This window comes from Arvicola amphibius, chromosome 7 (assembly GCF_903992535.2).
Source record: "Arvicola amphibius chromosome 7, mArvAmp1.2, whole genome shotgun sequence".
Taxonomy (NCBI): domain Eukaryota; kingdom Metazoa; phylum Chordata; class Mammalia; order Rodentia; family Cricetidae; genus Arvicola; species Arvicola amphibius.
In genome coordinates this window covers 54120274-54145413 of record NC_052053.1, presented here as the reverse complement: position 1 = coordinate 54145413, position 25140 = coordinate 54120274, and the positions used below count along the sequence as shown (strand labels likewise).

General features: G+C 45.0%; 1 protein-coding gene across 2 annotated transcripts in view; it reads left to right on the top strand.

The window, feature by feature from the left end:
• Window positions 1-25140, top strand: part of Ttll11 (tubulin tyrosine ligase like 11) — a 234086-nt gene that overhangs the window by 30187 nt on the left and 178759 nt on the right. Inside the window, exons 2-3 of one of the 2 annotated variants that reach the window (XM_038336304.1) lie at window positions 6966-7062; window positions 11188-11321. In XM_038336304.1, the coding sequence (XP_038192232.1) occupies window positions 6966-7062; window positions 11188-11321 (231 nt within the window). Of the gene's footprint in view, window positions 1-6965; window positions 7063-11187; window positions 11322-18039; window positions 18219-25140 lie in introns of those variants that run through there. The other variant, XM_038336305.1, reaches the window with a different exon arrangement.

The following is a 25140-nucleotide window of genomic DNA, read 5'->3' as shown; positions in this document are numbered from 1 at the left end:
AGATAGTCATCAGTCTGACTACGGGACAAGGCCAGTACAGGCACCCTCTTCTCCACTACCCTCCTAGCTGGGGTCATCCCCATGGACTCCTGGGAACCCCTTCAGAGCCAAGCCTCTTGCCAACCCCAAAATGGCTCCCTCAATCACCTTCCATGCTCCCATATCTCTCCTTCTTCAATCTCAACCATCCCACTCCCCCAAGCTCTTCCCAACCCTCCCTTTCTCCCTTCTCTTTCCCGCTCTCCCCTCCTCCCTCCACCCTCATGCTCCCAACTTTTGCCTGGCGATCTTGCCTGCTTCCAATTTCCAGGAGGATCTATATATGTTTTTCTTTGGGTTCACCTTATTGCTTAGCTTCTCTAGGATTGTGAACTATAGACTCAATGTCCTTTGTTTATGGCTAGAATCCACTAATGAGTGAGTACATACCATATTCATATTTTTGGGTCTGGGTTATCTCACTCAGGATAGTGTTTTCTATTTCTATCCATGTGCATGCAAAATTCAAGATGTCATTGTTTTATTATCGCTGAGTGGTACTCTAATGTGCAGATGTGCCACAATTTCTTTATCCATTCTTCCATTCAGGGGCATCTAGGTTGTTTCCAGGTTCTAGCTATTATAAATAATGCTGCTGCTTTTATTATATTTAGATATGATATCATAAAGGGGTGTTGAATTTTATCAAATGCTTTTTTGGCATCTAATGAAATGATCATATTTTCTTTCAGTTTATTTATATGATGGATTACATTTATATGATGCATCTCTGGGATGAAGCCTACTTGATCATAATGGATGATTTTTCTGATGTGTTCTTGGATTCAGTTTGCCAGTATTTTATTGAGAATTTTTGCATCGATGTTCATGAGTGAAATTGGTCTGTAATTCTCTTTCTTGGTTGAGTCTTTGTGTGGTTTTGGTATCAGGGTAACTGTAGCTTCATAAAAAAAGTTTGGCAATAACCCTTCTGTTTCTTTTATGTGGAACACATTGAAGAGTATAGGTATTAGCTCTTCTTGAAATATCTGGTAGAATTCTGCACTAAAACCATCTGGCCCTGGGCTTTTTTTTTTTTTTTTTTTTTTGGTTGGGGGTTTTTTGATGATAGCTTCTATTTAAATAGACTTATAAGTCTATTTAAATTGTTCACCTGGTCTTGGTTTAATTTTGGTATATGGTATTTATCTTTAAAAAATCCATTTTTAAAAAATTTTCCAATTTTGTGACATACAGCCTTTTGTAGTAAGACCTAATAATTCTCTCGATTTCCTCAGTGTCTGTTGTTATGTTCCCCTTTTCATTTCTGATCTTGTTAATCTGAGTGTTCTCTCTCTTCCTTTTGATTAGTTTGGATAGGAGTTTGTCAACCTTGTTGATTTTCTCAAAGAACCAGCTCTTTGTTTCATGGATTCTTTGGATTGCTTTCTGTGTTTCTATTTTGTAACATCTGTGTTACTCTCTTGGTACAGTTCGCGTGCCACTGTACCATATGCAAGCCAGGCAAGGGCCTGGAGATTGAAAGAACACACAAGAGACCTGGGTCATTTGAAAGGAGATCAGCAGAATACCATTTATTCAAACTTAGGGAAAACCTTAAATACCTAGCTGCTGCACAGTGGAATACCCCTCAGGCAGGTGGGAAATTACCATGCCCAAGGTGGAGTCAACAATGTTCTATAGCTAATCACCAGGTAGGGCAGAGGAAACACAGGAACAAACAGGATGTTTTAGCTGACTGGCCAGAAACTGTCCTCAAGATGAACCCAGGAGCAGGGGTAGACTCATGGGCCCTACACCATTTTGTTGTTTTCAGTCCTCAGTTTGATTATTTCCAGTCTTCTATTCCTCCTGGGTGAGTCTGCTTCTTTTTTTTCTAGAGCTTTTAGGTGTGCTGTTAAGTCTCTAATGTGAGCTTTCTCTGATTTCTTTATGTGGGCACTTAGTGCTATGAACTTTCCTCTTAGCACTGCTTTCATAGTGTTCCATAGGTTTTAATATGTTGTGTCTTCATTTTCATTGAATTTAAGGAGGACTTTAATTTCTTTCTTTATTTCTTCCTTGACCCAGGGGTGGTTCAGTAGTTGACTGTTAAGTTTCCATGAGTTTGTAGGCTTTCTAGGGGGTGGTATTGTTGTTAAATTCTAACTTTACTCCATGGTGATCCGATAAGTCACAGGTGGTTACTCCAATTTTTTTGTACCTGTGGATGTTTGCTTTGTTACCAAGTATGTGATCAGCTTTTGAGAAGGTTCCATGAGGTGCTGAGAAGAAGGAATATTCTTTCCTGTTTGGGTAGAATGTTCTATAGATGTCTGTTAAGTCCATTTGATTCATTACATCTGTTAGTTCTCTTATTTCTCTGTTAAGTTTCTGTCTGGCTGACCTGTCCATTGGTGAGAGAGGAGTATTGAAATCTCCTACTATTAGTGTGTGGGGTTTGATGTGTGATTAGAGTTCTAGTAATGTTTCTTTTACATATGTGGGTGCTTTTATATTAGGGGCATAGATATTCATGATTGAGACTTCATTTTGATGAATTGTTCCTATTATGAGTATAAAGTGTCCTTCTCCATCTCTTCTGATTGATTTTAGTTTGAAATCAATTTTGTTAGATATTAGGATAGCCACACCTGCTTGTTTCTTAGGTCCATTTGATTGGAAAACTTTTTCCCAACCCTTTACTCTGAGATAGTTAGTGTCTGTCCTTGAAGTTGAGGTGTGTTTATTGTAAACAGCAGAATGTTGGATCCTGTTTTTGTATCCATTCTCTTAACCTATGCCTTTTTATGGGTGAATTGAGTCCATTGATATTAAGCGATATTAATGAACAGTGGTTGTTAACTCCAGTTATTTTTTTTGGTGGTAGTGTTTGTGTGTTTCCCTTCATTGAATTGTGCTGGTGGAGGGTTATCAAATGTCTGTGCTATTATGGGTGTTGTTGCCTTCCTTGGGAGGTTTTCTTTCTAGTACTTTCTGTAAGTCTGGGTTTGTGGATATGTATTGTTTAAAACTGTTTTTGTCATGGAATATCTTGTTTTCTTTATCGATGGTGAAAGAAAGGGTATAGTAGTCTGGGCTTGCATCCATGGTCTCTTAGTGCCTGCAGCACATCTATCCAAGACCTTCTGGCTTTCATGGTTTCCATTGAGAAGTCAAGTGTAATTCTGATAGGTTTACCTTTATATGTTACTTGGACCTTTTTCCTTTGCAGCTCTTAATATTCTTTCTTTATTCTGTATGGTTTCTGTTTTGATTATTATATAGCAAGGGGATTTTTTTGATCCAGTCTATTTGGTGTTCTGTAAGCTTCTTGTACCTTCATAGGAATATCCTTCTTTAGGTTGGGAAAGTTTTCTTCTATAATTTTGTTGAATATATTTTCTGGGCCTTTGAGCTGGAATTCTTCTCCTTCTTCTACCCTTATTATTCTTAGGCTTGGTCTTTTCATGGTGTCCCAGATTTCTTGGATGTTTTGTGTTAAGAATTTGTTGGATTTGCTGTTTTCTTTGATCAATGAGTCTATTTCCTCTATAGTATCTTCAGCACCTGAGAGTCTTTCTTCTATCTCTTGTATTCTGTTGGTTATACTTGTCTCTGTAGTTCCTGTTCATTTACCCAGATTTTCTATATCTAGCCATCCCTTGGTTTGTGTTTTCTTTATTACCTCCATTTCTGTTTTCAAGTCTTGAACTGTTTCCATTACCTGTTTGATTGCTTTTTCTTGGGTATCTTTGAGGGATTTATTAATATCTTCTAACTTTTTGCTTATGTTCTCTTCCATTTCTTCAAGGGAATTTTTCACTTCCTGTTTAAATGTCTCCATCATTTTCATAAGGTTACATTTAAAGTCGATTTCTTCTACTTCTTCTGGGTTTGGATGTTCAAATCTTCCTGTTGTGTGTTCTCTGGATTCTGGTTTACCATGTTGCTTTTCAGGATGTTGGAGGAATTCTTGCATTGGCGCCTGCCCATCTCTTCCTTCAAATGAGGCTAGCAGAGTCTTGACACCTTCGTCCAATCTTTGTTGTGGCTGACTGTGTACTTTGGAGTTTTTCTTGGTCTGCCCTCTCTTAGGTCCCCTCACACTGTAGCAGGCTCTCAAATCCCCTCCGTCTGGAAGCAGGCTGTGTTGGGGGATCCAAGGACCTTGCAGATGGGCTTGGGGGGCAGGGTAGAATGAGGTAAAGAATTCCAGCAGCGTGGAACTCATCCTGCTGGATAGCCAGAAAAGCTTAGGGAATTGGAGGGGGCCTGGATTCACTCCCCTGGGCACTTACCTCTCCAGATCCCCTCAGCATGGGAGCAGGGTCTCTTGCAGGATTCTAAGCACCTCACAGACAAAAAGGCAGGTGTGGGGGGCATGGTGGGATGGTAGAAAGAAGCCCCAGTGGCAGAAACACTCTCCGGACCCCTCTGCCCTGAAGCAGGCTGTGTTGGGGGATCCAAGGACCTCACAGATGAAAAGGCGGGCTTCACGTATTGATATCTTAAATAATGTTGTTTCCAATCTGTGAAATGGAATTTCTTTCCCTTTATTTGAACTGTCATTAATTTCCTTGAAGAACATTTTGTAGTTTTCTCTGTACAAGGCATTTACTCCATTCTCACATTAACTCTGAAGTATTTTGTTCTTTCCGTGTTAGAGCATGGGTCTCTTGATTTTCTGTAAGCTTGTTGTATAATCTGTAAGTTTTTCATGCAGTCGTGAGGGCTTCCTACGTATAGGATCCTATTTTCTACAAGCAGAGGCCCCTTTCCTTCTCCATTTCTAGTGAGAGTGTCCTTAATTTCTTTTGCCTGTTGCTCTGATGTCATTAGCCCTGTGTTGAACAGAAGTGAAATCAGGTTGTTTCCAGGTTCTGGCTATGACAAACTCTCCTGAGTAAATTGAGAGCATGGGGACCTTGGGGAGGGCTGAAGGGAAAAGGGGAGAGGCAGGGAGAGGAGCAGAGAAAAATGTAGAAATCAATAAAATCAATATAAAAATAAAAAAGAAGTGAAATCAGATGCCCTTGTCTTGTTCTCAGTCTCAGGAGCTAAGACTTCAGTTTTTGCTGGTGAATGTGTTCAAGCTCTGAGTGAAGGGTTTTGAAATTGTCCTGATCTGTGTTCCTAGCACTTATAGAGAACCTGGAACATAATGATTACTGGAAAAATGTAGTTTTTTTAATTTAAAAAACTAAAAGTATTTGTTTTTATTCTTTTCTTTGTTTGTGCTTTGTTTGCTTATTTGCTTTTTTTCTCCATAAGACCAGGTCTTACTTTGTATCTCAGGTTGGCCTTAAGTTCATGACAGCCCTCCCATCTTAGCCACTATGCCTTGTGAATTGGAGGCCGATGGCATGGTTGTGACGTGTCAGGCAGCGCACTAGCAAGGAGCCAGTCTTAGTCACTAATGATGGCAATAAAGTCGCTCCAATTATGGTCCAGTTGCTTGTACAGTTTGCATTTTAGAGCCCCCATCATGTTGTCTTTGCCTTTCTAGATTAGACTTAACAGCTGGAAGGAGGCAGCATATGTCCCAACTCTTAATATTTATGGCTGCTGAATAAATACTTGCCACCCATTGGAAGCAAAGAAAATGAACAAAAAGCTATAAATTGTGCATACATGTTGTTCACGCCTGCACTTGTAATAGCACATGCCTCACTGTGGCCCAACACATGTGGAAGCCACATAACTGACGTACAGGGCTAAAGGCTGCTGGCCTCGGTTTTAACTTGGGATGGCTGGAAGCATCCTTACCGCCATTTCGTTAGTCACACCATGTGATTCCATCAGGATGGAGACCTCAGTTCACAGCAGATAGAAATTCTGATGAAGTGTAGTCTCAAAATGGGAACATCAAATGGTTTTATTTAAGTATGGCCATCTCTGTTTGTTTGGACTTTTAGCAAGCAAGTTATAGATGTGAGCTAGCCAGTCTTCACACTCCGTTAATAAGGTCACCTGAGTCACATTTTAGAGACCTGCTTTCACAGAGGCAGAATTTACTAATGGCATTAAGGTGGCGGACTGTGGCAGAAAGACAGACCTTTTGGTCTGGGAGGGGTTTTCTACTGAAAATAAGCGCAACCCTGGAGCGTGTATGAAACAGAAACTTAGAACACCCCAGGATTGTGTTGTAGAATCCAAGGGCAGGTGGGGCAGCCAGGCTGGGGAAAGAACAACAGGCCCGACGATCCAGGGTCTCTGTCTCCCTGTTTCTCCCGTGGCTGGCCCTGCTCTCCGCAGACCCGCTGCCCCCTCCCACACTCGGTCATCTAGAGCTGCCTCAGTCTGTCTTTTTGTTGCTCTGGCGCCAGGGGCCAGCAGAGGTGGCCCAGCATCGCTGACTTCCAAATTCCTGGAAGACAGACACTCATTAGCTCATTCTTAGTCGGGTGACCATGGCATGGCTCATTCATTTATGAATTCAAAACATCTGCAGTAAGGCCCAGGGACTGTCTCAGCAGCTAGGGATGCTTCTTGTGCTGTGGGGAGTTGTGTGTGAGACACATGGGAAAGGGAGAGAGGGACAGACTGCCTGTTTTGTGGGGCCCGGTTGAGGGTTGCCAGTTTCAGAGAAAGGGAAGGAAGTATGGACTTCGAATTTGGGTTGTTTTGTCCCAAACAAAAACCCTGGACACCCCACCCACCCACCCATACTCACACCAGCTCTGCATGAACTAGGACGTATTAAATTACTCCTTTTGGCCTTAAGTTTTTAATCAGTAAAATGGGAACAATCCTTTAGAAGGCAGTCATGAGGCTTAGTAAAGCAAACAGTGCTCGCCAAACAACAGTATATCCACCACTGCTCTGAGCCATGCGGCCTGTGGGAGCCGTTTCCTTACTTGCTTGCCTTGAAGATTAGACTGTGGGATGTTTACCTGGCGTCATGCATTTGTAAATCCTGAGCCCCAGTGTGGCTGCTGTGCTCCTATTCTCACTACGAATCACATTTTCCCCTCTTTTTCTAGTTCCCGTTTGGCCGGCGCTTGCCTTGTGACATCTACTGGCACGGAGTTTCATTTCGCGACAATGACATACTCTCCGGTCAAGTGAACAAATTTCCAGGTATCTGCTGTTATTGTTGGTCTTTAGAAGTGTCTCTAGGTCCAGAATACAGTCTTCCTCCACAAGAACACGACAATGTTTTCAGATTATGAGAACTCTTAATTGAGAATGTCTGCCCATGCTCTGCCTGGCGGCTGTTGCCATGGAGAAGAAGTCCCCAGGGAATCATGAGAACTAACACACCTGAGGCTTGGAAGATGTAGACTGGCCGTCCCAGGTTAAAGACCTGCTTTCTGTGGGTCATGTGCTTGCTGTGCACGCGTGAGGACTGGAGTTCAAATGCCCACCTGTACCCAGCTCCCTGGGGCAGAGACAAAGGATGCTTAGGGAAATCGGATAGCCAGGCTAATAGAATGGGCACGCTCCAGGTTCAGTGGCCGAAGTGAACTGAGGTGGGGAGTGATGGAAGAAGGTACCAGATATTAACCTCTGGCCCTCCGCACACATGTCCACCAGCACACACATGCATACCACACGCATAGGTAAGCATGCACAAAACGAACGAACGTGGTTTGAACTTGTTGAGTTAGAGATACAGCACAGGAGTCCAGTGAAGGGGCTGCGGAGTCTACAGGAAGAATACAGCCTTCCTCGAGCGGGGGCCAGGTCAGACATGAAGACCCCGTCTGCTTCCTCTTCAGGTATCACAGCTGAAGGTACCATTGGAGTGAGCTCTCCGAGTCCCCACTCTAAGTGCCATAGGCTGTGGGCAGCCTCTAGACTTAACCCTGCAACCAGGACGTGGTGGCAGGAAATGGTTAAGATCACCTCCATGCGTGGGGCCCAGCCTTCGTGTCTACTTCTTTTCTGTCTCTCAAATCCTTACCTCCATCTCCTCTGTAATCACTATTCCTGACGGGCGAGGGTTAGCGGGGCTACTTGGGGAGGAGGGAGTGTTTTGTTGAGCTTCCAGATACAGGCCTCATATTAATTTTGTTACTGCATTGTATTGTAAATATTATACCCTATTATAATATAATAAATAACTTTAAAGGACAAAAAAATCACCCAAGTTCCATCCCTTGTTTATATTTTTCTCTCAAAGTTTGATTTATTTTTTATTTTATGTACATGAGCCTTTTGTGTGTATGTATGTGTGTATATATATGTACAATGTGCATGCAGTGCCTGTGAAGGCCAGAAGAGGGCATTAGATCCCTGGAACTGGAAGAGCAGCCAGTGCTCTTCCCCTGAGTTGTCTCTCCAGCCAGAATTTCTCAGGCTTTAGCCTTGATCACCGTTTTTACAGTGCAGCCTCAGTGCAGCTGCCATAGCAGACGGCCTTCTGATACTGTCTTGTCTTTTGAACTTGTATTGAAGGGAAAACCAGTTTGCCCTTTTTTTAGTATCCTGTCTCATATCTTCAAGAAAAGGCCTCTCAACTAGCCAGATGTGGTGGCTCATGCTTGTAATCTCAACACTGGGAGACTGAGACAGAAAGATAGCCATTCACTGGAGCTTAGCCCAGGCAACACATTGAGCTGCAGGCTAGCCTAAGACATGGAATGAGACCCCCTCTCAAGACTGAAACAAACAAAAAAACACCACTTCTCAGAAAACCCAACATCCATATACATATTTACACTCTGGCTAGTTTTGTCACGTTCATGGGGGTTTAACTCAGACATTCAAGGCTGCTAATATAGGCAGTACTTGGTTCACTGGGAAGGGGACAGGGTAGGAAGCACAACATGGCTGCCAGTCAGTATGGAGCATTTATCTTTAGTAAAGTATTTGCAAAAGTCCCAGGGACTTGTTTCTGGCCCACATCTGTCCTGGCTTCCATGGCCACAGGAGCCAGCATCTCCTGTGCATTCGAGGACCCTGCAAGGCTCATATCCAGTCTCCAGTTTCACCACTCCTGCCTGCTGCTTGCTGACATGCAGCTTACCAGTCTGAGTTTGTGTTAACCGTGTGCCCTGCCCTTCGCCAACACAGCAGATATCCCACCTTTATCGGTTTTGAGAGGAACAGAGCTGGAAGTTATCCCAAGGTCGAATTTGTTCTCAGAGAGGAGAAAGGGTTTTGCGGGAGTGAGAGAGAGTCTTGCAGCTAGAGACTGTGCACACTGCTCTAATGGGCTTGCTATTGGGTTTTTTTTTTTTCCTGTCTTGCTGCTCAAGTAGCAAAACAGACTACTTTTTTTAAAAAAAAAAAAGACTACTTTCTTTTTTTTAAAAAAAGGGGGGGGGACTTCTTGAGGTCATGGAGGAAACAATTTGCATGTTTGCACGCAAACAACACTGCACAGGTAGAGTTCGGTGACATGACTCACAGTCACCTGTAAGCCTGCCACTGCGTTTCCTTTCCACTCCTGTCTCCCCTGATGGCTGCAAGCGAGAGAGAGTAGCTGAAGGCCAGCATCAGCAAATAAGGAGGCAAAAGTACCCCTGAAGGACTAGCTTTATACAAGTATGTTCGTTCCAAAGAGAGAAGCGTGCTCCATCGTATATCCACCCTGCCCGTGACGGGAACACGCAGCAGTTGTCTGGGTGGACACAGCAGCCTTGGGAACCTGCCAGCAGGGAATGGCGCTCCCCACCCTCTGCCTTGACAGCAGCCAGCCAAGGCCATGGGTAATTCCAGCCAGAGCTGATGGACTTCTGGCTCCTGGCGTGTCTGGGCTTTTCTCCTGCCTCACACATATCCCATTATTCTGAAAGCACACTTCCCACACAGGTGTATCCTCTAGTTCTGGTGGATGCTCCGGGAGAGAATATGCTAGAAATCCAGCATAAACCTGCATCTTCTGGACACTCCTAGTGGAATTTATCTGTGTCACTGCATTTGATGTTATTTGCTTTTCTATGGGTAATTTTCTGTGTTCAAAATGCATTTATATCACAAATAATGTATTAATATTTTTGCTAAAACATTTAGATAGGTCTTTGGTTTTTTATTTTGTTTTTGTTTTTGAAACAAAATCAGGGCTCTCCATGTAGCCCTGGATGGCCTCAAACTTGCTGTGATCTTCCTGCCTCTGCCTCCTGACTGCTGGGAATCCAGAGGTGTGCCACCACACCTGGCACTGTCTTTGCTTTAAGAAAGTCCAAAGGTGCCATTTCTTAGCTGGCAGGTAGCAGTTTTCTCCCGGGTTTCCAGGTCTGAGAGGCAAGGTGGCACGTGGCAGTCAGGGGCTTCCCTGTCCATGGGAGCGGCAGGTGATCAGGTGTCAAGCACTGTTCAGGGATGAGCGAGTCTTGTCAAAGTGCTGTGCTGGAGAGAGCACGCACAACCGAGGCTGCGGGCTGGGGGAGATTCTGGAGGAGCTGACCTGGTACAGGCCACAGCATGCCATAGCTCCACAGGGGCAGTGGGGCAGTGGGGGTGGCCACCAGAAACCCCACTCAGCCGTGTGTGGCTTAGGCCACAAGGAGCAAAGTTACCAACACAGAGATCAGAAAAGACATAAAACCCTCAGCTGTAGAATTCAACCAAATTTTCTTAGCAGAGGGAAACAGTTGTGGATCTGTCACTGCAAGTCTCGATGGGTTCTAGAGCCAGAGGCTCTCAAGTGAGGAGGGGTAAAGCTTGGAGCCTGTGGGCCTGGAGTCTTCAGAGCATGGAGCCTGTGGGCCTTGTTGAATGAAAAACAGAAACGAAAAGGAGAGGACATGGCTGCTCCTAGGGACGGTGGAGGAGAAGGCTGAATGTGGATAAAGGGAGAGAGTAGCCAGAGGCAGGGACATCGGGGAGAGTCCAGAGTGAACTTGATCAGACTGAGCTGGGCCATGTGGGAGAGGGGAAGAGGAAAGGCATGTGTTTTTCTATTTTATGCCTTTAGTCATCAAGGAAGATTGAAACAAAGCAGCTTAATTAAGTTTCTCATGATGTCACCAGAGTCCACTATGATAGAAGGATCATGAAGTAATGTGCACTGGCATGCAATAGAGAGGGGCTCAGCATTAAGTGCGAGGTAGAACTTTATTACCCACAAAGATGACAAAGGATATTCTCAGACTCGAGGCTCAAATGGAGGCAAAAACTCGCAATTCTCCTTACATTAGTAGATCCTCCTAATCCGCAAGTCTCTGCTGCCTGAGAACGTGACCGTGGTGGGCAGGAGGCTTTAATCGTCTCTGGTGGCCTACCCTGGTCGAGCCTCACGGCTTCTCTTCTCTCCAGGCATGACGGAGATGGTGCGTAAAATTACCCTGAGCAGAGCGCTGAGAATCATGCAGAACCTGTTTCCGGAGGAGTACAACTTCTACCCTCGCTCGTGGATTCTGCCCGACGAGTTCCAGCTCTTTGTCACTCAGGTAGATGGCACGCCAGCCTGTGGCCCTCGAATAATTATGCTTGTGACTGCAGCTGCATCCCTGGCCCTGTATCCTGGGAGCTGGGCCAAGGGGGCACCAGAAAGTTGAGCAACTTGCTCGCCCACCGTGAGTGTTAGTAGCCATGGAGGCAGCTTGTGGAGTGGACAGGCAGGGCGTCAGGGAGGTAAATTGAAGTGACAGGTACTAGGGCTAGATCGTGGAGTCGGGGAACTTGCAAACCAGGAAGACTGAGCATGTGTGGAGCCCACAAGTGGAATGAGCTGTGGGGGAAACCTTGGGAGTGGGCTTCCCAGCCACCAGCACAATTGGGCTACTTAAAGACCAGCATGCAGGCCTAACAACATGACATGGGAAGCCTTTTATGTGTCCCCTTTTAAGCTTGTGCCAGAAGATGCTCCAGAGTCTTGGCTACTGGTTTGAAACAGCTGTGGTGGGGAAGTGGGACTCAGAACCAAACCTTTGACAAGTTCTTAAGAGCATGCCATAGTCACAGGCTACAGGGTAACAGCCATAAACCTTGGTCTCCTGGGACAGGTCAGCTACATTAGCAGTTTTACGTCTGGGCATTGTGCTCACAGTTTAACAGGATTCCTTTAACACTAAAGTAATTTAATGCCATCGGTTTTATGAATTATCCCCATTTATGGATGAGAAGACCTAGGTTTTGAGAAATTATGAAGTCTGATCAAGAAGTATGATTTAGCTCTAGAGCCAACACCGAGGCCTAGAGACAGTTTGAATGCCCCAACGTTGTTTTGGAGTCTAATATAAAAATCTAGAATTTGAAATAAGATTAAGATTTACCAAACACACAAATAGCTTGCTTGCCAGTAGTGGTGGCACACACCTTTAATTCCAGCCCTTGGGAGACAGAGGCAGGTGGATCTCTTAGTTTGAGGCCAGCCTGGTCTACAGAGTGAGTTCCAGGACAGCCGGGGCTGGACAGAGAAACCCTGTCTTGGGAAAAAGAAAGAGAGGGGGAGTGGGAGAAAAAGAAAGAAGAAAGAAAGGAGAGAAAAACAAAAACCTCAGCTTGCTCATTTTTAAAGAGAAACATGGGGTCTAGAAGCTCAATGATAGAGACCTTGCCCTGTGTGAGACCCTGGGTTTGGTCTCCAGCATTGGCATAGATGGATGGATGGATGGATGGCAGATGTGTATTTATTGAGTCAGGTGTATTGCTATGTTAAAGTTAAAGCCTTCCTTTTTTTGTTTAAACAGAAAAAGGGGAAATGATGTGGGAGGGTCTTCTGTTTGTGTTGATTTCATTGGTTAATAGAGAAACTGCCTTGGCCCATTTGATAGGCCAGCCCATAGGTGGGTGGAGTAGACAGAACAGGATGCTGGGAGTTAGGCAGATGCCTCGGGCAATCGCCCTGCCTCTCCTCTCTGGGACAGACATGATGGAGCCAGCCGCCAGGTCAGACATGCTGAATCTTTCCCGGTAAGCCACCACTTCGTGGTGCTACACAGATTATTAGAAATGGGTTAATCAAGATGTGAGAATTAGACAATAAGAGGCTGGAACTAATGGGCCAGGCAGTGTTTAAATGAATACAGTTTGTGTGTTGTTATTTCGGGTATAAAGCTAGCCATGTGGATGCAGGGCAGGATGAAAAGCAGGCCTGCCCGCAGCTCATCACTACATGGAGCTGCTGCAAGTTCCCACCTGGCTGGGTCTTTCCTTTCCCAGAATGAGCTTCCTGGGGAAATTTCTTTCTTCCATTGTTTGAACAGTCGGTCAGATGGAGATCTGTCTGTTCAGAGGGTCTTCATTTCTACCAGGCCTGTGACAGTGTTGAGCAAGTGGCGAGCAGAGCTGGCTCTTTCTCTCCCTTGCTCTGAGACATGATCTCTGTTGTACTCTTTCCTCCCAGCTGAACAATAACACAGTAAGTCTCCCTGTGCTCTGTTCCCAGTAACTCTCAGAGAGTTTCCTAGTTTCCATTTTATTATCGCTCACAGCCTTCTCGGCTTTTCTTTGAGAATTCTGTTGCTCATGGGCTATTTATACATGTATTGCTCAGTTTTACAATTATTTTGATATTTTCTAAATACTTTCTGTTAATGATTTCAATTTTATTTTCTTAATGTTGGAAATTATATTCTTTATTATCTCAAGCTCTTTTTTATAAAACATGATTAAAATTTTATTACATTTTTGTTTGTGTCAGTGTTGGGCACTCACATGCCACAGTGTGTGTGGTGGGCAGAGGACAATGCTCTTTGGGAATAGGTTCTCTCTTCCTGCTGTGTGGGTCCTAGGAGTGAACGCAAGCTGCCAGGCTTGCAGCAGGTGCCTTCTGCTGCTGCTCCCTCAGTCCTTTAAAATGTATTGACTGTTTCCTTGTGACCCATATGTTGTCTTGGTGAACATTTCATATGTACTTGAAGTTATTTGTGTTCTGTCCTGGCTGATGTAGCATTCTGTAAATGTCAGATCTAGTTAGTTCTCCATAGTGTTTTATCTTCGTTTACTGGTTTACTGCCAGATACTAAAATTTCCAACTACAATTGTAGTTGTATTTCTTCCTTAAATTCTGTCTTTGCATGCATTTTGAAATGTTGTTTTAATGATCAGACTCCTTTATAAACTGATTTCTTTGTCCTGAAGTCTGCTTTCTGTGATACTGACAGGCATTTTCCAATTTTTGTTGGCTTAGTAATTCCATGATAGACTTTTCTATTCTTTTACTTCCAAACTATCCACATTTAAAAGAGTCCTTTTTTTGACAGCCTGTATATAGGTTATTGTCTTTTAGCCTGCTTGATAGTCTGTGCCTTTTAATTATTGTATGTAATTCATTTATACTTAGTGTTCAATATTGCCTTGGAATTTGGGTCTGGACTTTTGCTAATTATCTTCTATTTGTCTTGTTTAGATTAATTGAATTAAAAGTTTGCTTTGTCACTTCTTTAGGTTTATTAAACATATCCATTTAAAAATGTTTCTACTTTTTATCCTAATCCTATAGTTCAGGGTTTGCTTACCATGTTCCTAAGAAAATCCAAACAGCTTAAGACAGCACAGGCCTGTTTCTATCCTCAACCTACATGCTTTTACAACATGCTTTACTCTAATTCTGTACATATCATTATTTTTTATGCTTCAGAAAGTTATCTGCTTTGTCTTGTTTGTCTCAGAGAGTCTGGACTGGCCTCAAACTCACCACCACCCTCCCCACTCCCCACCCCCTCTGAAGTCATAAGTATGTGCCTCCAGGCTTTTTAAAAAATATATTGATTTTTATTGAGCTCTACATTTTTTCTCTGCTCCCTTCCTTGCCTCTCCCCTCCCCTTTAACCTTCTCCCATGGTCCCCATGCTCCCAGTTTACTCAGGAGATCTTGTCTTTTTCTACTACCCATGTAGATTAGATCTATGTAAGTCTCTCTTAGGGTCCTCATTGTTGTCTAGGTTCTCTGGGATTGTGATTTGTAGGCTGGTTTTATTTGCTTTATGTTAAAAAACCACTTATGAGTGAGTACATATGATAATTGTCTTTCTGGGTCTGGGTTATCTCACTCAAAATGATGTTTTCTAGCTCCATCCATTTGCCTGCAACTTTCAAGATGTTATTTTTTCTGTCCTATGGTATTTTATTGTGTAAATGTACCACATTTTCCTTATCCATTCTTCAGTTGAGGGGCATTTAGATTGTTTCCAGGTCTGGCTATGACAAACAAAGCTGCTATGAATATTGTTGAGCACAAGTTCTTGTGGCACAATTGAGTATCCTTTGGATATATCCCCAAAAGTGGTGGTGTTGGGTTTTGAGGAAGTTCGTTTCCTAATTTTCTGAGAAATCGCCACACTGACATCCAATGGGGCTGTACAAGTTTGCATTCCCACCAGCGATGCAGAAGTGGTCCCTTTTCCCCACATCTTCTCCAGCATAAGTTGTCATCAGCGTTTTTGATCTTGGCCATTCTTTCAGGTGTAAGATGGAATCTCAGAGTTGTTTTGATTTGCATTTCTCTGATGACTAAGGATGTTGAACATTTCCTTAAGTGTCTTTCAGCTATTTTAGATTCCTCTGTTGAGAGTTCTGTTTAGGTCTGCACTCCATTTTTTTTTATTGGATTATTTGTTCTTTTGATGATCACTTTCTTGAGTTCTTTGTGTATTTTGGAGATCAGACCTCTGTCTGATGTGGGGTTGGTGAAGGTCTTTTTCCATTCTGTAGGCTGCCATTTTGTCTTGTTGACTGTGTCCTTTGCTTTACAGAAGCGTTTGAAAGTTGCTTATTTTAAAGAAATGGAAACCAGATATGTTTAGTTCTGACACCACATAACTTACTATCCCCAGCACTGTGAGTTCTTCCTTTTGGTCAGCCTCCCTCTACTTTTATTTTTATTTGACCTGCAAAATCCCATCAGCAAACTTTTTTTCTTTTTTCTTTTTCTTCTTCTTTTTTTAATAGTGGCAAAATCCCTCAGGACTTATCTGAAACTGTATTTTGCACTCAGTTTCTAAAGTATTTTGAAATGATTTTAGACTCATAAGGTATTATGAAGTTAGTACAGAGTCTGTTTTCCTACCCACTTCTTGTAGCCTCCCCAGTGTGCATTGGCAGAGCCACTGAAGCTGGGACTGACCCCGGTGGACTGTGAAGCAAAATGCTAAGACCTCCTCTGGACTGGGGTCATCATTTCCTGCTGGCCTCCCTCAGGCCCTCACAGTTCCTCAGTATTTGATGTCATGACCTTGACCTTCTGAGCAGTATTGCCAGTTTTTATTGTTTCAGAAGGAGCTTCAATTTGATTTTAACTGATTTCTCTCACAGTCCAACTTAGATTGCACATTTTTTTTTTTAGCAAAAATAACACAAAAAAAGATACCGTAACCTCCTCATTTCAGCACAGCAGGAGGTGTCAGACTCCTAGTGGTGTTGGTTAAATTAGTTATTACAACATTTTCTGTATTTCTCTACTGCAGAGTGATTATTTTAATCCTTGTAGTCACTACGTGTCTTACAAGGAGATGGGTCCTTTTAGACAACATGGATAGCCTGTTTGCATTACAGTCCCCTCCAATTTGAGACGTTTGCCAATTTCTGTATTTCGTGCCCCAAATACCACTGAGAGTTGGAATGAGAGTGTTCAATTTTTTTATTTGCCCCGATACAGGGTTTCTCTGCAGCTTTTGAGCCTGTCCTGGATCTAGCTTTTATAGACCAGGCTGGCCTCGAACTCACAGAGATCTGCCTGCCTTTGCCTCCCGAGTGCTGGGATTAAAGGTGTGCACCACCACTGCTTGTGTTCAGTCTTTGTATCATTTGAGCAGAAGGGATCTCTGAAAAACGACACTGAATCTTCTGAGTCATGCCTCCTTTAACCAAGGTCATCTTTAACTTTCTTCTCATGCCTTTGAGAATGACACAATGTCGCACAGAAGTGACACAAACAGACATCCTCCTAGTTTGTGTTGTTTGTAGTTTTTTGCTTATATTATTTCTGATGTAAGATGCATTGTCACCTTTTTCTGTCTTCACTATGATGGAGTTCATCTCTGAGTCCGCCTTTCTCCTGCGATTGACTCTGAGCCCCTGGATTGCCTTGTGCATTCCTTCTCTGGTGCTGTTCTCCCTCCCGCCGCTCCCATTTGTGGAATAGCTGACCTGTTGCTTCTTCAGATGCGTTTCCCTGTCTCTCTTGTTTGGCACGTCCATCCCACATACATGAGATCATTCGAAGGTGTCCCACAGTTCGTTGATGTTCCATTCACTTAAGGGAATTCTGGGATGCTAGGCTGGGGAGATGGCTCAGCGGTAATGGTGCTGCCACCAAACTTGTCAAACCTGAGTTTGATCTCTGGGATTCACATGGTGGAAAAAAATTCAACTCCTCCAAATTGTCCTCTGCCCTTCACATGTATGTGCCCCCCCCCGACACACAGACACACGCACAGAGACACATATACACACAGACACACAGACACAGCCACACACATACACACAGACACACACATAGACACACACACAGAGACACACACAGACACATACAGAGACACACATACCCACAGACACACCCACACAGACACATACACACAGACACACACAGAGACACACAGACACACCCACACAGATACACGCAGACACACATACAGACACATAGAGACACACACAGACACACACACATACACACAGACACATACACACACATAGACAGACACACACAGACACACAGACATGCACACACACAGAGACACACACATACACACAGACACACACAGAGACACACACAGACACACATACAAGTACACAGAGACACACAGACACACAGACACAGACAGAAGCATACAGAGACACACATATAGACACAGACACACACAGACACACATACATAAATGCAATAAAAATTTTCTTGGATGTGGGGTGTAGGAAATTTTAATCTGAGTTTTCCTACACAAATCCTTAAACTTTGCTACTTGATCCAGTTAAGTGTCTTAGAAATAGATGGCAGGTTTTCTTTCTAGAGAAATATTCAGCCTGTAGCTGTTTATTCCTCTCTATTAAGGAAGGAATTTTATGTTTACTCTGCCTGCTGGTCCGTGAATCCTGATGTTTCTCACTCTGGCTATTGAACACACTATTCCTGGACTGTGTGGGCACCAGGCGCCCTTTGGACAGTGCCTCCTTTGATCTTCATTTATCCACAGTAGCGCACGGATCTGCCTTTGGCTGGACACTAAAGGAGTTCTCCGGCAGAAGTCATCCTGGTCAGATTTGCAGTGCTGTGCTTACCATCCGTAAACCAGCAGCCAAAGCCCTAGCAGCTGCTTTCCTGCTGTGATGAAAAGTACTATGACCGAAAGCACCTAAGAGGAGAAAGGATTCATTTTGGTCTGCAGTTCTGTGTGATACATCATGGTGAGGTAGGCATAGCCTCAGGGGAAACAAGGTGGCCAGAGCAGGAAGCTGGATGGTGACGTCCTATGGGCTCCACCTCCAATGGGGCCTATGGCTCGGATACCGGAGCCTGAGGGGGGGGGGGGGGGGTCTATTCAAAGCCTAAGCAGCACAGATGAAGCAGCATGGGCACTGTAAACACGAGCAGAGGAAAACCATGGCCCGGCGGCTGAGCTGTTTGATGTTGGTATAGTTTTGAAGATGCGGATTTGACAGCAGAGTCCACACAAGACCATTCGAGGCCATTCAAGTCTTGAATGTCAGATCAAAGAACTTAACCGAGGGAGGCTATGTGGAAGCTTTGAGTAGAAGGCGGAGGGTGATGGTCAGGCATAGAACTGGGCATGGGCCGGGCAGTGGTGGCGCATGCCTTTAATCCCAGCACTCGGGAGGCAGAGGCAGGCGGATCTCTGTGAGTTCGAGACCAGCCTGGTCTACAAGAGCTAGTTCCAGGACAGGCTCCAAAGCTACAGAGAAACCCTGTCTCGAAAAACCAAAAACCAAAAACCAAAAAAAAAAAAAAAAAAAAAAAAAGAACTGGGCATGGGCGTGTTATCTGTCGGCGAGTAGAGCAGGTGGGGGAGGGTGAAGAGTGAAACTTGACAGAGAAGATGGGGGATCTGCTGACGGTTGAGCTAGGAATGGTCACACACATCATTCCAGTACCCAAGAGGTAAAGACAGGAGAACTGAGAGTATACAGCCAGCCTGGGCTACATAGCAGTCTTGGAAAGCTCCCCACCGTAAGATAAAAGCACAGAACTTTATACTGTGACATGGAAACGGGTCTCGAGGAGAGGAGGATTAGAAGCGAGGAGGATTCTTCAGGTGGCACCAAGGAGACTCGGGCATAGTGGAGCTGGAGAAGGTGGGTATCCACCTGGGCTCTGGTGAGGCGCCAAGATGGTGCCAAGTGGAGGAGGAGGAAGATGACCTCCTTGGAACTGAGCAGGTGCTGGTGGCTTTGTTGTGTCCATAAAGGGATACTTTTCTCTGCAGTAAAAGTCAGAAGTTGGGCTAAGTGATGGCTCCAGTAAATTCCTGTTTTAGCGTGTGCAGGCTGTAATGCCTTCCTGTTTTATCGTGTGCAGGCTGTAATGTCTTCCTGTTTTAGCGTGTGCAGGCTGTAATGTCTTCCTGTTTTAGCGTGTGCAGGCTGTAATGTCTTCCTGTTTTAGCGTGTGCAGGCTGTAATATCAATGCCCATTTGATTGAAGCTAAAATATTCAGGATGGGATAGTCTGACAGACAAAATCTGTAGTCGTCTGACTCGGACCTGACTCGCCTGCCATCCTCTTCTTCCGGGGTCTCTGTTCCCTTCCTCTTTCAGCCTCATAACTTGATCTCTGTGTGAATTAGTATTCTGTCACTATAATCAAATACATAAAGCCATCAACCTGCTGAGATAACACGTTGTTTTGGCTCATAGTTTTGAAACGTCAGCTCCAAGCCAGTGACTAGTTGGCGCCGTGGCCTTGGACTTCTTATGCAGCTGCACACCATGGCAGGAACCTGTGGTAGAGACCTGCTCACCTCGTGGCAGTGGGGCCCAGAAAGAGAAGAGATGGGCACACCACAAGCTCCTTTAGGGCACACAGCCAGTAGCCTAAATAACTTCCCGAGGACTCCCCTACCACCCGGAACAGCACCACAGGCTGTCAGCCAGTCCTGTAACACCCAGCTTTCAAGATCCAGCACTAACATCTAAATAGAAAAACACCCCTAGGTAGGGAAGTAGGAGGCATCTGGGCATCTGGTGACTGTTTAATAATAATGATGTTCCTATTGGCTACAAACCTGAGTTTTAAATGTGGCATTATTTGTATTGGCTCCTCTGGTTTGCTAGAAAATAATGTCTTCACATTAAGGATTCAACTAATATATGATTAGGTGAGGTGAAAAATCTAAAAATGTCTCCAGCGATCACAGGGCACACCTTAAATCCCAGGACTTGGGAGGTAAAGATAGGCAGATCTTTGTGAGTCTGAGGTCAGCCTGGTCTACATAGTGAGTTCCAGGCTAGCCAGGGCTATCTAGTGAGACCTTGTTTCCCAAAACAAAATCTCCATTTATTAGGTGAGATGAGGTGTATTCAGGTGGTATGGCCATAGGAGAGTTCCCACTAATTAGAAACCAGCAGTTTAGTGTTTAGTTTAGTTTAGTTCAGCCTTTCCCTGTGCACAAACACATCCATGTTGAAGCAGATACAGATCTTTCCTGAAAACATTGGGTTATACTAATCATGGCTCTTCGTTAGCTTGCCTTTACCCCCACCGTTTGCTCAACATCTTTTTAGGCCAGTGCTACATCACATGTCATTACTTGGGGTACTGTTTCCCGCATTTGTTGTTTCACAAAGAACACTGTAAAGGAACAGTGCGCCTCAGAGCGGGGTGCCGGCATTTTCTTCAGGTCGGTGGGTCATCTCTGGGCTGAAACTCACTCAGGCAAAGCCAAGTGCAAAACTATCAGGCGTGGGGCACCGTGCCTCTGCAGTGAGTGCCTCTCTGTCTCTGTGTGTATTGGTGTGCATGTGTGTGTGCGTGTGTGTGTGTGTAGATGAGGTGTGAGTCATTGTAAAACGTTAAGGAAATTTGGAGCTTTGTGATTTCTTGCATGGATTAGTAGTGAGTGCATTTCATCCATGCAGGGTGGACCCAGTGTCTCTGCTGCCTGTGAGCGAAGTCTTTACCCAAATGCAAGCAGCAGGTGGCGCCAGGTGGAAGCAAGTAGGCTTCTCAGTGAGAGCAAAATCTAGTCTCGCCTTCCAATTTTAGCAGATGGCCAATCAAAAAATTCCTTGAAGCTTTTTTTTTTGCATATGGTCTTCCATCTGGGTATTTGAGAAAAGTACAGTTTTGTTATCAAAACAGCATTTATTATGGTGAAAGAGTTTGTATTTCTCAGCAAAGTTTTTTTTTTTAAATTTTTAGTGAATAAAGCCAAAAACCTGCTCAGTAATGTCTTACAGCTTCTTGTTGGGATCCATTGAGCCTGAGTGCTCTGTTTCCCCTGCAGTTGCTGCCCTGAGTTAGCTCTTGGGAATCAGCACCTCAGGGTGGAGGCAAGTGCATTGTTGGACAAGGTTCTCTGCTGGGTTTAAAACGGGAAAAGTGGAGTCTAAATGGGTCAGAGCAAAAGCAGGAAGAAAGAAAAAAAACTACAATCTGCGAGTCAACCCTTTTTCTCTACACAGTAGCCCTCTGGTGACTTAATTATTTGCGTGGTTGTCTGTGACAGTTAACTTTAATTGTTAACTGAGACCCAGAGTCTCAGTGAAAGGTTGTTTACAGCAGGCTGTCCTGTCTACAGTGGGTGGACCTGTGGGCATGCTAGTTGGGAACTGTCTTTATTGTCTTCATTGATGTGAGACACCCAGCCCACTGTGGGCAGCACCATTCCCTGGGCTTGGAGATCCAGAACTGTACAAGAGAGGAGAAAGCTGGCTGAGCACCAATGAGCAAGTGCCCCGGAGTCATTTGTTTCCCTCTGCTCTTGACTTTGGACGAGCTGTGACCAGCGGTTTTCAGCTCCTGCCCCTGGGATGTCCCTGCAGTGGTGGAGTATAACCTATGCTTTTCCACAGGCAACGAGTATAACTGGAACATTTCCTTCATGGAGACAGGATGCTGGTCTGCCTGGATTGGGGCACCAATACAAAGATACAGTTTAAGCTCCTTGACTTGCCTAGAGAGTCCTCTGCAGCCTCACTTTACACTGTCACAATTCCTCCTCCTTCCATACTCTGTGACTTGTGTATGTGTGTGTGTATGTGTGTGTGTGTGTGTGTGTGTGTGTGTGTGTGTGCGCAGGTGTGAACACGCGTGTGCAAGCCAGAGGACAACCTCAGCGTCATTCCTCAAGTCTGTGGGTTGGAGTCTCTCTCTGACCAAGCTATTTCTCCAGCACCATACTTGGTTTTGGGGCATCAGCTTCTTAATCTCTCTTTGTGTCATGTTTTTGCCGAGAGCTCATAGTTTCGTCTTTTGTTTCTCTTCCAGCTCCCAACGCTGTCTTATTTCCTGATGTTAACTATTCTGTCTGTCTGTCTTTCTGCCTTTTTGCTGTTGTCCTGAGAGAGGGTCTCACAAAGAGGGCTAGCCCCGAGTTTGTTAGGTAACTGAAGATGGCTTTAAACTCCTGATCCTCCTACTTCCAATGACCAGGTGCTGGGATGACAGGTATATGCCTCTACACCTGCCTCTGCACCTGCCTCTGCACCTGCCTCTATACCTGCCTCTACACCTGCCTCTGCACCTGCCTCTGCACCTGCCTCTATACCTGCCTCTACACCTGCCTCTGCACCTGCCTCTGCACCTGCCTTTACACCTGCCTCTGCACCTGCCTCTGCACCTGCCTTTACACCTGCCTTGATTCTGGTACTTCCTTAAGCTCCTACCTTGCATTTTCTTTCTTCACCAAGCCTTCTCTGCTGCCTGCATCTGGGGCAGATCCCAATTCCACTGGGATGCTTTTGTTGTAGTACTTGGTGTTTGTACTGCATTTTCTTCCCTCTTTCTCCTGCAAAGTCTGATTGGTCTTACTGATCACCTGCACAGAGTAGATGCTCTATTACATCTACCTAGTTGAACTGGAAGGTTTTATCTCTTGGGAGGGACATTGGCCTCTCTGATCAACATGACTTGACTTGTCTTCCAGGAACACAGAACAGACTTGGGCCACAGGAGACTTACCTAAGTACTGCTATGTAGTGAGAGGCCCAGGTCACTCACTGGTCAACCTTTCTAGGAGCTGCCCTATCCTGGCCACGTGACTCCTTCCCATCTACAGCAAGCGATGGAGCAGATCTGGAGAATGGGATGTTGTCTGCTTTTGAGACACAGCATCCCTGGAGGCCTAGGCTCATGGTAGTGACGCCGAATGAGCAGAAGCCTGGAGACAGAAGTGAGGGGAATCCAGATATCAGAGGAGTTGGATGATTTAAAGACATGACTTCATCCCCCATCTGCTTCAAGTTTTCCTTTTTTATCTCCAAAAATAGATTGTCGCCCCTGCTGAGATGGCTAATGCTGTCCCTGCATCCCTTGCTTACCAGCTGGTGCATTTCCTAGGATGATGATATCATCTCCAGCTCAGATTGCTGCTCTTTTGACCTGAGAAGGTCTGCCTAGGTCCCACGCATTAGCCCAAGCGACAGCTGGCACCTGTGTCGCTCCGTGCTGCCTACTGGGGGCTTTTCATGCACATGGCCTGTTTTATCCTCATTCAGCATTGGCTGCTCCGATGATGAGCGTGGCAGGCGCGTGCTCTTGTTTATGTAAACAGGCTGTGTGCTCATTCAGCCCCTTGTGCTGGGCAGACACTTTCTGAGATCCGCCAGGTGCCAGGGCTACCAAACTAACTGAAAATGCCCTTGCCCTTGTGTTTCTGTGCTGAAAGGTGATCATCCATTCATCCATCCATCCGTCCATCCATCCATCTTTTCTTTTTCTTGAGAAGTTGAGGTTCTGATCCCATTGCCTTTCTGTGAGTCCATGTTCTGAAGCTGAGGTTCCAAATGTGGAATATCTTCCCAGAGTCTCAGGGCTTCTGATGACTTGTGGCCAGGGCTTAAACATATTCTGGAACACAATCAGGCATGATTTCCTTTAGTCTCAGCAGACATTTACACATACAAGAGCATACATGTAAATACCCAGCACCCAAGGTCTGGGTGCTTCCAATGGAGGTCACTGAGTTTGCTGGCTACTCCTATATGACCTTGACACAAGCTCAAGTCTCCAGAGAGGAGGGAGCCACCTTAAGATTGGATTGTCAGCAAATCTGTGGGGCATTGTTTTGATTAATGATTGATGTGGTGCCTCCCCTGGGCAGGGGGTCCTGAGGGGCATAAAATGTAGGCTGAGTCAACCAGGAGGAGCGGTCCTCCATGACCTCTGCCTCAGCTCCTGCCTCCGGGTGGATCTCTGACTCCCCGGATGATGCACTTCAGGCTGTAAGATGACGTAAACCAGTTGCTTTTGGTCGTGGTGCTTTGTCACAGCAATGGAAACCTAACTAAGACTGGTGACGAATGATTCAGAGGAGATAATGAGACAGTCTGTAAAGAGCTCAACACAGGCACTGTGGGAACCAGGGTAACACAGGAGTGTGGGGCATGTGGGGGATGGACCAGCTATCATTTAACCTGAAATGAAGCAGTGAGCCAGAGTCAAGGGACCAGGGTTCAAGTGCTCTCTCTGTCTTCACCGACTGTGGTGAACCCCTCACCTCATTTCACTGTTCCTAAAGGCTCCTGAAGACTAGAGCATCACTAAGGTGCCTGCGTTCTGATCTGTAGCCCTGTGGGTTTGGACTTTGACAAAACTTCCTGCTGGCACTAACATCTATGCAAATTACTGCCGTAAGGTTTCTGCTGGGGCACACAGGACCTCAGGTAATCCATCATCTTGTTAATGGTAGGGTCTGCAGCCTGGAGTTTGCAGAGCCCTGGCTGATGGCAAGGGCTGCAGGAGAGCTGTAGATGAAGGGGTCTCACATCTGCTCCTGGGCCAGCAACTGGGGTCAGGTATCCCGTGTGACCGACTGCGAAGAACACATCCTTCCCATGGTTCCTCCAAAGGCCATTCAAAAAGACTTCTACTTCCAAAGCTTCACCCTCTTCTCTCCTGGGCCCCTCTCCTGGGGTTACCCCTCACACACTCTCCTTCCCAGATCCTAACCTTTTTTGTGTTGAAGTTGATGTCACCAGGCTGTAAAGGCCTTTTATGGTGCTACCCCCCTTCATTCCTGACTCTGCTGCCATCTTAGCTCTGACTCTGTCCTCTGGGTCCCAACTCTGCATTCTGCCTCAGTATAAGACCCCATTAAGCACAACCATTATATTTTCAGAATTCTCTGTTAAGAGTCCAAGGCTAGGTGCTGATGT